Source organism: Capra hircus, chromosome 6 (assembly GCF_001704415.2).
Source record: "Capra hircus breed San Clemente chromosome 6, ASM170441v1, whole genome shotgun sequence".
In the NCBI taxonomy this organism is placed as follows: Eukaryota; Metazoa; Chordata; class Mammalia; order Artiodactyla; family Bovidae; genus Capra; species Capra hircus.
In genome coordinates this window covers 85,497,968-85,512,041 of record NC_030813.1, presented here as the reverse complement: position 1 = coordinate 85,512,041, position 14,074 = coordinate 85,497,968, and the positions used below count along the sequence as shown (strand labels likewise).

The following is a 14,074-nucleotide window of genomic DNA, read 5'->3' as shown; positions in this document are numbered from 1 at the left end:
AAGAGGAACTGAAGAGCCTCTTGATGAAAGTGAAAGAAGAGAGTGAAAAAGTTGGCTTAAAACTCAACATTCAAAAAACAAAGATCATGGCATCCGGTCCCATCACTTCATGGCAAATAGATAGGGAGACAATGGAAACAGTGACAGACTTTATTTTTTTGGGCTCCAAGATCACTGCAGATGGTGACTGCAGCCATGAAATTAAAAGATGATTACTCTTTGAAAGAAAAGCTATGACCAACCTAGAGAGCATATTAGAAAACAGAGACATTACTTTGCAAAACATAAGTCCATCTAGTCAGAGCTATTGGTTTTCCAGTAGTCATGTATGGGTGTGAGAGCTGGACTACAACGAAAGCTGAATGTTGAAGATTGATGCCTTTGACTGAGGGGTTGAGTTTATAGAGGTGTTTTTTTTTTTTTTTTTTCTTCCATCAAAGCTGTTGTTTTTCATTTTAATCCATAATACAAAGTACACAATTCAAAGTTCAGCCCAACCTACTATGAACTGATCGAGAAAGTTAAGGAGAGATCTTTGGATTGTGAGTTTCATGCACTTGACTTAAGCCCAGATTTAATTTAGGCAGGAAGTAGCCATGAAGACTGTGAAAGGCTTCTGCATCCTTTTCGTGCTGCAGCTATGTCTCCTTGACTCTGGGAGGACGGGCAAAGTTCTTGTATGGCCTGCAGATTTTAGTCATTGGATTAATTTACAAGTTATTCTAGAAGAGCTTCACCATCGTGGGCATGAGATAACTGTCTTGATACCTTCACCAAGTCTTCTGATTGATCATACCAAGGTTCCCTATAATGTGGAGATCCTCCAACTTTCGGTAACTAAAGAAACTTCCATGGAAGAGCTCAGTACCATTCTCTATGAAGCTTCTTTTGACATGTCAAAGTTCTCATGGTGGGAAATGCAAATAAAACTGGCAAACATAGGCAGAAAATTTTTATTAACAACCAAAAGAGTGTGTGACAGTGCTGTCACTAACAAGGAGTTACTCAGCAGGCTACAGGCAGCCAAGTTTGATGTATGTATTGCCGACCCTTTAAGATTTTGTGGGGAATTGGTGGCTGAACTCCTGAATATTCCATTTATATACACTTTTCGGTTTTTCTCTGGGAATGTCATTGAAAGACTGTGTGCTGGGCTTCCTATGCCTTCTTCATATGTTCCTGGTATCACATCAAGACTGACAGACAACATGACTTTTATACAGAGGCTGGAGAACTGGTTACTATATACAGTGAATGACATAATATATTCATATTATGTATTTCCAGAATGGGATGAATATTACAGCAAGGTCTTAGGTAAGAGAAATGTGTATATAGTAAGTATTCTTATATACTATGAAAAATGTAAATATTTATCTGACTGTATGAAAACTTACAAGAAGTATTTTAGGTGAAGAAGATCCAAGCTTCTGTGGCTACACTGGTTTGAATTTTAAAAGTAATAACATGCCTTTTTATGGTTTTGTGTTATATGATTAAATACTGATAATATATCCAAGAAGAAATATTCTCTATACTCATGCATAATATTTTGGAGTGTCTGGAGAACCCAAATCGGACAGTGTGCTTGATTTCTCTAACCTTGGATTTGTTTTCTGTTTTTCACTTCTGCTCTTAAGCAGACTACTTTCTTTCTGATTAACTTGCACCTTCTAAGGCTTTATATTTGTTTTCTATAAAGTAATGATTACTTGGTGGCCAGGTTTGCAATGCAAGCAAACCTGAAAATAGAAAATAAATAATGTAGTTTGGTTTCATTTTCTCTTGTCTTCTAAAGTGTTAAAACAAGAAGTTTTTTTTTTTTTGAAGGATCATATTTCTAACTTTTTTTTAAACTCACCTCAGTGTTTTGTTCTTGTTGTTCTATTTAAAATTGCATTAGAGGTCAACTAGTGACTTTTGACCCTGAGTACAAAATTTTTCTCTATTTTATCAAGTCCATTTATCCCTTCTATTTTCCTTTTGAATAATTTATTTTTTATTATGTTAAGGTGATTATGTGATTATGTTAAGGAAGTTTTGCATAAGGGATAAATTACCCATGAGAAAGCAGAATCTTTCTTATATTTTCTTTAGCTAGATTTTTTTGAGATCCCCTGGGGAAGGGAAAGGATACCCACTCCAGTATTCTGGATTGGAGAATTCCATGGGCTATATAGTCCATGGGGTCACAAAGAGTCAGACGCGACTGAGCGAGTTTCACTTTCACTTTCAGATAGATTTTTTTTTTTTTTTTGAGTTATTATTAGCATGTAACCCCACTCCAGTACTCTTGCCTGGAAAGTCCCATGGATGGAGGAGCCTGGTGAGCTGCAGTGCATGGGGTCGCTAAGAGTCAGACAGGACTGAGCGACTTCACTTTCACTTTTCACTTTCATGCATTGGAAAAGGAAAAGGCAACCCACTCCAGTGTTCTTGCCTGGAGAATCCCAGGGATGGGGGAGCCTGGTGGGCTGCCGTCTATGGGGTCGCACAGAGTCGGACACAACTGAAGCGACTTAGCAGCAGCAGCAGCAGCAGCAGCAGCAGCAACACTGTATTAGTTGCAGTTGGCGACAAAAATGTTAATCAATAGTCAACCTATGAAAGAAATGGAAAATTTTATTTGAGCCAATCTGAGGATTATAACCCTGGAGAAAATCTGTCAGGAATCTCTGAGGAATGTTCTGCCCATTAGAAGTTAAAGAATTGTCATATAAGATTTTGAGAGAAAGGGTTATACATCACATTTGATTGCCAGTTTATGTAGTCCTAAAAAATGAGTAGTGGGTCATTGTGACCCCTGAAGAGGTTAAGGAAGGAATATTACCTCCTAAAGAGTTACCTTGCTGGTGCAAGGAAGAAAATTTTTCTTTTTTGTAAGCAAGCTTTCCTGTGTCTTCTAAGGGAATCTAGTTAATGTATAATGCAGACGCACATTGAAGACTAAAACAAGGAGTGCCTCAACTGGCAGTAAATTTTTATGCAAAGTTTTTCTGTCTTGCTTTAAAATAATTTTGTTTCAAAAGAGATTTACAACAAACTTATTAGATATTTGTACATATTGTGAAATAATCACCACAATAACTCTAGATAATATCCATCACTACACATAAATACAAATGGCTTTTACTTAAGAACTCTTAATATCTACTTTCTTGGAAGTTAAGTCAATCAGTTGTGTTCGACTCTTTGCAACCCCGTGGACTATAGTCCACCAGGCTTCTCCATACATGGGATTCTCTAGGCAAGAATACTGGAGTGGGTTGCCATTTCTTTCTCCAGGGGATCTTCCCAACCCAGGGATTGAACCCAGGTCTCCCACATTGCTGGCAGACACTTTAACCTCTGAGCCACCAGGGAAGCCTATTTTCTTAGTACCTTTCAAATGTAATACAGTATTAGTGACTAGGGTCACCAGATTGTAAATTACACTCCCTAATTACTTACTTTAGAACTGGAACTTTGTACCATTTGACCACCTTCACCTACCTATTGTGACCATGACCCAACCCTAGCATCTGGCAATCACCAATCTTCTCAGTGTCTATAGCTTGTTGTAGTTTTTGTTTTGTTTTCTCTTTAGAATCCATATATAAGTGATATATTTGCCTATCTTACTTCACTTAACATCATATCCTCAAGGTCCATCCATGTTGAGGCAAACGGCAAGTTTTCCTTGTTACTCATGACTTAATAATATTCCACTCCATCTGTCATCATGTTTTCTTTATACATTCACCTATTTATAAACACCTAAGTTGTTTCCATGTTTCTGGCTATTGTAAACAATGCTTCAATGAGCCTGAGAGTGCAGTGATCTGTTTTTTGTTTGTTTGTTTTCCTTTTTCTTTTTTTATATTATATCCAGAAGTGGAAATTTTGGATCGTACGTTAGCTTTATTTTTAAATTTTGAGGAATCACCATTACATTTTCCATATTGGCTATATTGATTTACATTTGCATTAACAGTGTTAAGGTGTCTCTTTTAACTACCTACTCACTAACATTTCTTGTCTCTTATCATTTTGATGATCGCCATCATAATAGGTACAAGATGTTACTTCCTTGTAGCTTTGCTTTGAATTTTCTTGGTGGCTAGTAACACTGAGCATTATTTCATATTCTTATTAACTATTTGAATCTTTTCTTCAAAAATTGTTTATTCAGGTCTTCAGCTAATTTTTTAAGGAATTTTTTTTTTGTGGTATTGAATTTTATGAGTTCTCCCTATATTTTAGATGGTAACACTTAGCTGAGAAAAGATAAGCAAAAGGCAAAGGAGAAAATGAAAGATATACCTATCTGAATACATAGTTCCAAGGAATACAAGTGAGAGATAAGAAACTCCTACTAAGTGATCTATACAAAGAAACAGAGGAAAACAATAGAATGGGAGATCTCTTTAAGAATATTAGAGATACCAAGGGAATGTTTCATGCAAAGATGGGCACAAAAAAGGACAGAAATTGTATGGACCTAACAGAAGTAGAAGATATTAAGAAGAGGTGGCAAGGATACACAAAAGAACTATACAAAAAAGATCTCCATGACCTAGATAATCTCTACTGTGTGATCACTCACAGAGAGCCAGACATACTAGAATGAAAAGTCAAGTGGGCCTTAGGAAGCATTGCTATGAGCAAAGCTAGTGGAGGTGGTGGAATTCCAGTTGAACTCTTTCAAATCCTGAAAGATGATGATGCTGTGACAGTGCTGCACTCAGTATGCCAGCAAATTTGGAAAACTCAGCAGTGGCCACAGCCTGGGAAAGGTCAGTTTCATTCAAAACCCAAAGAAAGGCACTGTTGAAGAATGTTCAAACTACTGCTCACTTTGCACTCATTTCATAGGCTAGGACAGTAGTGCTGAACATTCTCCAAGCTAGACTTCAACAGTACGTGAACCAAGAACTTCTAGATGTTCAAGCTGGATTTAGAAAAGGCAGAGGAACTAGAGATCCAGCAGAAATTGCTAAAATCTGCTGATCCTAGAAAAGTAAGAGAATTCCAGAAAAACATCTATATCTGTTTTATTGACTATATCAAAGCCTTTAACTGTGTGGATCACAACAAACTGGAAAATTCTTTAAGAAAGTGAACACTAGCCCACATTACCTACCTCTTGAGAATACTGTATGCAGGTCAAGAAGCAACAGTCAGAACCGGACATGTAACAACGGACTGATTCCAAATTGGGAAAGGAGTCTGTCAAAGCTGTATATTGTCACCTTGCTTAATTAGCTTATATGCAGAGTACATTACGGAGAAGGCAATGGCACCCCACTGCAGTACTCTTGCCTGGAAAATCCTATGGATGGAGGAGCCTGGAAGACTGCAGTCCATGAAGTCGTTGAGATTAGGACATGACTGAGAGACTTCACTTTCACTTTTCACTTTCCTGCATTAGAGAAGGAAATGGCAACCCACTCTAGTGCTCTTGCCTGGAGAATCCCAGGGACGGGGGAGCCTGGTGGGCTGCCGTCTGTGGGGTTGCACAGAGTCGGACACAACTGAAGTGACTTAGCAGCAGCAGCAGAGTACATCATGTGAAATCCAGGCTGGATGAAACACAAGTTGGAATCAAGATTTCTGGGAGAAATATCAATAACCTCAGAAATGCAGATGACAGGACCCATATGGTAGAAATCGAACAGGTACTAAAGAGTCACTTGCTGAAGGTGAAAGAGGAGAATGAAAAAGCTGGCTTAAAACTCAACATTCAAAAACGAAGATCATAGCATCTGGTCCCATCACTTCATGGAAATAGATGGGCAAAAAATTGAAACAGTGAGAGATCATATTTTCTTTGGAGCCCTCATTTGCAGGGCTCCAAAATCACTGCAGCTGGTGACAGCAGCCATGAAATTAAAAGAAAAACTATGACCAACTTAGACAGCATATTAAAAAGCAGAGACATTGCTTTGGCAACAAAGATCCATATAGTCAAAGTTACGATTTTTCCAGTAGTTTTGTATGGATGCAAGAGTTGGACCATAAAGGAGGCTGAGAGCCAAAGAATTGATGCTTTTGAATTGTGGTGTTGGAGAAGACTCTTGAGAGTCCCTTAGACTGCAAGGAGATCCAACCTTTCAATCCTAAAGGAAATCAATCCTGAATATTTATTGAAAGGACTGATGCTTAAATTGAAGCTCCAATACTTTGGCCACCTAATACAAAGAGCTGACTCGTTAGAAAAGACCCTGATTCTGGGAAAGATTGAAGGCAAGAGGAAATGGGAACCACAGAAGATGAAATGGTTGGATGGCATCACCAACCAAATATAGTGGACATGAGTTTGAATCAGTTCTGGGAGATGGTGAACGACTGGGAAGCCTGGAGTGCTGCAGTTGATGGTGTCACCAAGAGTCATACATGAGTGTGTGACTGAACAATAATAACAACACACATACAGACTTATGGTTTGCAAATATTTTTCTCTATGTTCATAGGCTGCCTTCTTGTTTTGTTGATCTTTTTTTTTTTTTCTGTGCAGTGTACGGTAACTGCTAGTTGTAAGTAGTTTCACTTGTTCATTTTTAATTTTGTTCCTTATATTTTAGGTGTCATATTTAAATTCACTGCCATGATGAATGTCAAAAATTATTTCCCATCGTTTTCTTTGAGGAATTTTGTGGCTTTAGGTCTTATATTTAAGCCTGGTCTATTTTGATATAATTTTGTAGTAGAGTGAGTTCATTGAATATTTTTGGCTCCCTTGTGAAATACTAGTTGACTGCATATGCATCAGTTTATCTTTGGGCCTTTGCTTCTATTCTAATGGACCTGGTGACTGTTTTTAAACCTATGTATTGCTTTGATTACTATAGCTTTATAATATTCTTTAAAATTAGAGTGAGTAATGCCTACAGCTTTTTATTTCTCAGGAATGATTTGTCCATTTGGAACTTTTTCATTTTCATATGAATTTTTATTATTTTTCTTGTTACTGATTTTAACAGATGGATCTCTAATACCCTATCATTACTAAAAATTGTGTTTATTCCTAAAAAGTTAAAAAAAATTATAGCTATGATCTCTTATTTTATATAGCCACTTCCTTTTTTGAGTATCTATTCAATATTTCTTCTGAGAAATTATTCAACAACTCAAAAACAATATGAGTGCTTCTAATGAACTGTGCTGCCTGGCAACATGTAATATGTTAAAAACAATTCATATGACCTAATCAAGGTTGGCATGTTGCACTGAAACTTCTTCTGGGCATTTTGTGACAAAAACAAGTGCTTATATCTCTAGACATGGCCCTATAAAATGTGGGCAGAAACCATCACACATCCATGTTGAGAGTTCAAGCTACAAAAGGCAACACTAAGAAAAAAATAACTTAAAATTTCATCTAGATTGCATTTTCTGATCATGGATTAAGCCTTGATTGATCTACAACTTGGTTGAACTTGTTTGTTTACTTCTGGTCCCAGCAGTCTGACACTCAGTTTAGGAACATCTTTTTGAGTGATGCCTTATTGATAGGGTATTACTCTGTCCCTGATTCTTCCATAGTTATTAGCAACTTAGAATATATATATATATTGGTGGACTATATCAATAATCTGAGAAGAGTAAAAACTTGATAAATAGAAGAACCACATTTCTTTTACTCTCATAAATGTTAAAATGCTCTAAGATATAGATATAATTTAGCTAGTCAGAATTTAAAATCCTCATTATGTTATGTATTGCAAGTATGTTTTTCAAACTTTAAAAATATAACACATAATTTATAAAATTGTTCATTAAAACATGCTGCTGTTGCTGCTGCTAAGTCACTTCAGTAGTGTCCAACTCTGTGCGACCCCAGAGATGGTAGCCCACCAGGCTCCCCCATCCCTGGGATTCTCCAGGCAAGAACACTGGAGTAGGTTGCCATTTCCTTCTCCAATGCAGGAAAGTGAAAAGTGGAAGTGAAGAGTGAAAGTGAAGCCACTCAGTCGTGTCCGACTCTTAGCGACCCGATGGACTGCAGCCCACGAGGCTCCTCCACCCATGGGATTTTCCAGGCAAGAGTACTGGAGTGGGGTGCCATTGCCTTCTCCGAAAACATGTCATAGATATGTTCAAATAATTGATGAGAAATAAAAACAAGAAAGACAGCATTCATTACAAAAAATTGAGAAGCTCTTTATAAACCTTTCAGAGGATAAAGGAATTTTAGAATAAAAGTCCTAGGTTAGACAAAACAATGGTCAAAAAATATTCTATAGAGCAATAAAATTGTAATTTGGGAGATGATATTTTCTACTAGACAGAAATATTCCCAGTTAGCAATTAACTTCAATGTATTTTAGCTCAAAAGTAAATTAAAAAAATAAATGACAAAGTAAAACCTATGTACATATTCCAAAAGATATGTACTCAGTATGAAACTGGATATTGTCATTACCAGAATAAAATCTCTCATTTACTGAGATTTGCTTTGATCTCTTATGCAGATGCATCATCCTAGAAGTTCAAATCCCTTATATTTTCTAATCAAAACTTTAGCACACTTAGAACATCAAGGAGAATATTCAAAAAGTCATGTGGTGAGAAACCAGATAGCTATGGTTTCCTCCTATCAGTGACATGGAGCACATGTTTCCGGCTCTACTACAAAGCCACAGTCATCAACACAGTACGGTACTGGCACAAAGACAGAAATATAGATCAATGGAACAAAATAGAAAGCCCAGAGATAAATCCACACACCTATGGACACCTTATCTTCGACAAAGGAGGCAAGAATATACAATGGAGAAAAGACAATCTCTTTAACAAGTGGTGCTGGGAAAACTGGTTAACCACTTGTAAAAGAATGAAACTAGATCACTTTCTAACACCGCACACAAAAATAAACTCAAAATGGATTAAAGATCTAAATGTAAGACCAAAAACTATAAAACACCTAGAGGAGAACATAGGCAAAACACTCTCCAACATAAATCACAGCAGGATCCTCTATGATCCACCTCCCAGAATTCTGGAAATAAAAGCAAAAATAAACAAATGGGACCTAATTAAGCTTAAAAGCTTCTGCACAACAAAGGAAACTATAAGCAAGGTGAAAAGACAGCTTTCTGAATGGGAGAAAATAATAGCAAATGAAACAACTGGCAAACAACTAATCTCAAAAATATACAAGCAACTTATGCAGCTCAACTCCAGAAAAATAAATGACCCAATCAAAAAATGGGCCAAAAAAAAAAAAAAAAAAGGGCCAAAGAACTAAATAGACATTTCTCCAAAGAAGACATATGGATGGCAAACAAACACATGAAAAGATGCTCAACATCACTCATTATCAGAGAAATGCAAATCAAGACCACATTGAGGTACCATTTCACACCAGTCAGAATGGCTGCGATCCAAAAGTCTACAAGCAATAAATGCTGGAGAGGGTGTGGAGAAAAGGGAACCCTCTTACACTGTTGGTGGGAATGCAAACTAGTACAGCCACTATGGAGAACAGTGTGGAGATTCCTTAAAAAAACTGCAAATAGAACTACCTTATGACCCAGCAATCCCACTGGTGAGCATCCACACCGAGGAAACCAGAATTGAAAGAGACACATGTACCCCAATGTTCACTGCAGCACTGTTTATAATAGCCAGGACCTAGATGTCCATCAGCAGATGAATGGATAAGAAAGCTGTGGCACATATACACAATGGAGTATTACTCAGCCATTAAAAAGAATGCATTTGAATCAGTTCTAATGAGATGGATGAAACTGGAGCCAATTATACAGAGTGAAGCTAGCCAGAAAGAAAAACACCAATACAGTATACCAACACATATATATGGAATGTAGAAAGATGGTAATAATGACCCTGTATGCAAGACAGCAAAAGAGACACAGATGTATAGAACGGACTTTTGGACTCTGAGGGAGAGGGAGAGGGAGAGGGTGGGATGATTTGGGAGAATGGCATTGAAACATGTATACTATCATGTAAGAAATGAAGCACCAGCCTATGTTCGATACAGGATACAGGATGCTTGGGGCTGGTGCATGGGGATGATCCAGAGAGGGGATATGGGGTGGGAGAGGGGAGGGGGCTTCAGTATTGGGAGCTCATATACACCCGTGGTAGATTCATGTTAATGTATGGCAAAACCAATACAGTATTGTAAAGTAAAATAAAGTAAAAATAAAATTTTTAAAAAAGACACCAAAATTCTGGGTAAGCTTCATTATAAAATAGAAACTATTTCACCACCAGATTATTATGCAGTGAAATATCTTCACCAATGAGGATAAAATCTTGTAAAATAAGAACTTTCATTAACTATAGCAAAGGAGACAATCAATTTAAAAATTGTATTAAAAGTGCTCAGAATGTAATTAGTTGTGATAGCACTCTTGAAAACAGTAGATAAAAGATGGGTAAAGCACAAGTTATTTTTCAACATAATCAGAGGCTTTTGGAGCAATGATGATGAGATGAATTGGAATTCCAGAAAAGAAGGTGCGACTCCATCTCGGAAGGCTGAGGATTGCTGCGTGTTTCTTGTACTTAGTAGAAGCACATGAATGGGTTTAGGCTTAGCTCGAGACGAAAGACTCCATTGACGGAGAGAAAGCAACATGCTTTTCGTTTTGTTACATACTTAAATCTATGCTTACTTTTTCATATTGACTATCATGTACTCTTCAGGGGAAAAGGCCAATTGATTTACATTGGGTTGCATAGGCTCAGTATTGATCTTTAAGAATTTACTTAGAAAATAAGGTGGAGATATATCTCTCATTTAACATATCAGATTCCTTTCCCTCTATTATCCTTCATTTTTATTCAGGAAAACCTACCACACTATGTGAGATTATGGGGAAAGCTGACATGTGGTTGTTTCGAAGTTACTGGGATTTTGAATTTCCTCAACCTTACTTGCCTAATACTGAATTTGTTGGAGGACTGCACTGTAAGCCTGCAAAGCCCCTACCTAAGGTAATTAAATGTGCTTATTATTGTCCTACATGAATGAAGTGTGAAGTGTTAGTCACTCAGTCATATCCAACTCTTTGCGACCCCATGGACTGTAACCCAACAGGCTCTTTTGTTCATGGAATTTTCCAGGTAAGAATACTGGAGTGGAATAGACATTCCCTTCTCCAGGGGATTTTCACTACCCAGCTATGAGTATTTATCTCTTAAGATGATTTCTGTTTTTTTTTTTTTTTTGTTGTTGTTGTTGTTGTTAACAATATTTGATCCCCAAACAGAGAAAACAGACATAGAATTTAGTGGTCATTATTTTCTTAGACGATACACTACAGTAAGAAGATGAGTAGCCTTTATTTTGGATTATGTATTACTATCTGATTGAAGTAGTCCTTAATATTTTCTTTTCTTGTTCAAAGTTCATTCATTACACATGAAAATGTATTATATATAAATTTTAAAATATTTCCTCAGTTCAATTCAGTTCAGTCGCTCAGTCGTGTCCGACTCTTTGCAACGCCATGAATCGCAGCATGCCAGGCCTCCCTGTCCATCACCAACTCCCATAGTTCACTCAAACTCACGTCCATCGAGTCAATAATGCCATCAAAATATTTCCTAGTATCTTACAAATGCTATGCTATTTTTTTTTTCTAAGTCGCCTAAGTCATCTCTGAATCTGTGCAACCCCATAGATGGCAGCCCACCAGGCTCCTCTGTCCCTGGGAGTCTCCAGGCAATAATACTCGAATGGGTTGCCATTTCCTTCTCTAACACTATGCTACAATTGAACATAAAGATAACATTATATCTTAAGTCAAATCATCTGTAAACATAGTGTAATGGTTAATTTTATTTGTTAACCTGCCTGGCTAGGTACCCAGCTATTTAGACAAACATTTTCTAGAATTTACTGAGAAGCTCTTTTTAGATGAAATCAACTTTTAAGTATGTGAACCTGAATAAAGAAATTACTCTTCATTATGTGGGTAAGCCTCATCCAATTAGTTGCAGATATGACTAGAACAAAAGACTGAATTCTGCCTGTAGGCCACCTTCAGACTTAAACTACAGCAGTGGGTCTTCTCTGAGTCTCCAGCCTAATGTGCTGTTCTGCAGATTAAACTTGCCAGCTTCCATGATCATGTAAGAAATCTCTTAATATAAATTTCTTCCCTGTCTTTCCATTTCAAGCCTCACACATTTTTTTCTTATTGTATGTAATTGGCTTAGTTTTGCTAGTTTTCAACACAGGATGAAAAGATTTATTTTTATTTTAGTATGATTGACTATACTGTTTTTATTTTTAATTCAAAATTATATATTTCCAATATATTCCTATCATCCTCAGAGTATGTTTTATAGGTATTTCGGCTTTACATGTCTGGTCAGATATTACATGGCTGCCTCATTCCTAATTGTGTATGTGGAAACATATATATATATATGTATATATATATATACATATAATATATTACATAATAATTATATTACATATAATATAATATATATACATATACATATAATAACATATACATATATATATAATCAAAATAAAAGAAAATAGAAATTTAGAAAGCAGAGAAAAGTAAATTTACCAAAACTGTATCATTGTGCTGACAGTGATTCATCAGAAAAAATGAAAGATAATCTTATTAGGATCTAAGGCTAAATATAACGTACAACACTGGAACTATTTAACTGAAAGGTAGAAATTTGCTTTGCCAGCTACTGCTGTGTAGACTTGGACAAATTACTTAACCTTACTGAGATAGATTTCCCATTTGTAAATGTATACATATCTCATAAAATCACCATATATCTAAGTTAAATGATACATGTAAAGAGCTCAACAATGGCAAAAGATAACAGGCAGTCAATAATTTGTAAACACAAGCACACATGCACAAAGACACACACATGCCTCAAATATGCTTTACTAAATGAGCCTTTAGTAACAATAATTTTTAATTCACCTAATAAGGATGAGATGGCTAGATGGCATCACTGACTCTATGGACGTGAGTTTGGGTTAACTCCGGGAGTTGGTGATGAACAGGGAGACCTGGCGTGCTGCAATTCATGGGGTAGCAAAGAGTCAGACACAACTGAGCAACTGAACTAAATAAGGATCTCAAGCCATCTATTATACACTGACATGGTTTATATAATGAAATTACATAATTGTTCTAATAATTCAGACACATTATAAAAAGAGCATGACATCTATTATAACTGTAAACTTTTATATTTCAAAGACTATTTTCTTCACAGGAGTTTGAAGAGTTTGTTCAAAGCTCTGGAAGAGATGGAGTCATGGTGTTTACTCTGGGGTCAATGATCAAAAACCTCTCAGAAGAAAAGTCTAATATGATTGCATCAGCCCTTGCCCAGATTCCACAGAAGGTCAGATAAAATTTATTTCAGGGATAGGTATTTTAAAATCCATGATCACGGTAAAGTATACTTTTATTTTTTTATTTTTTTTTTAGTTTTATTTTTTTTTAGTTTTTTATTTTTTTAATTTTAAAATCTTTAATTCTTACATGCATTCCCAAACATGAACCCCCCTCCCACCTCCCTCCCCATAACATCTCTGTGGGTCATCCGCATGCACCAGTCCCAAGCATGCTGTATCCTGCGTCAGACATAGACTGGCGATTCAATTCTTACATGACAGTATACATGTTACAATGCCATTCTCCCAAATCATCCCACCCTCTCCCTCTCCCTCTGAGTCCAAAAGTCCGTTATACACATCTGTGTCTTTTTTCCTGTCTTGCATACAGGGTCGTCATTGCCATCTTTCTAAATTCCATATATATGTGTTAGTATACTGTATTGGTGTTTTTCTTTCTGGCTTACTTCACTCTGTATAATCGGCTCCAATTTCATCCATCTCATCAGAACTGATTCAAATGAATTCTTTTTAACGGCTGAGTAATACTTCATTGTGTATATGTACCACCGCTTTCTTATCCATTCATCTGCTGATGGACATCTAGGTTGTTTCCATGTCCTGGCTATTGTAAACAGTGCTGTGATGAACATTGGGGTACATGTGTCTCTTTCAGTTCTGGTTTCCTCAGTGTGTATGCCCAGCAGTGGGATTGCTGGGTCATAAGGTAGT

The 14,074-nt window shown here is 36.6% G+C and overlaps 1 protein-coding gene across 1 annotated transcript in view; it reads left to right on the top strand.

The window, feature by feature from the left end:
* The window catches only part of LOC108633190 (UDP-glucuronosyltransferase 2C1-like), a 33,242-nt gene continuing 19,688 nt past the window's right edge, over positions 521 to 14,074 (top strand). The window contains exons 1-3 of the mRNA XM_005701834.3: positions 521 to 1,317; positions 10,802 to 10,950; positions 13,219 to 13,350. Of these exons, the coding sequence (XP_005701891.3) occupies positions 597 to 1,317; positions 10,802 to 10,950; positions 13,219 to 13,350 (1,002 nt within the window). The 5' untranslated portion in view covers positions 521 to 596. The remainder of the gene's footprint in view (positions 1,318 to 10,801; positions 10,951 to 13,218; positions 13,351 to 14,074) is intronic.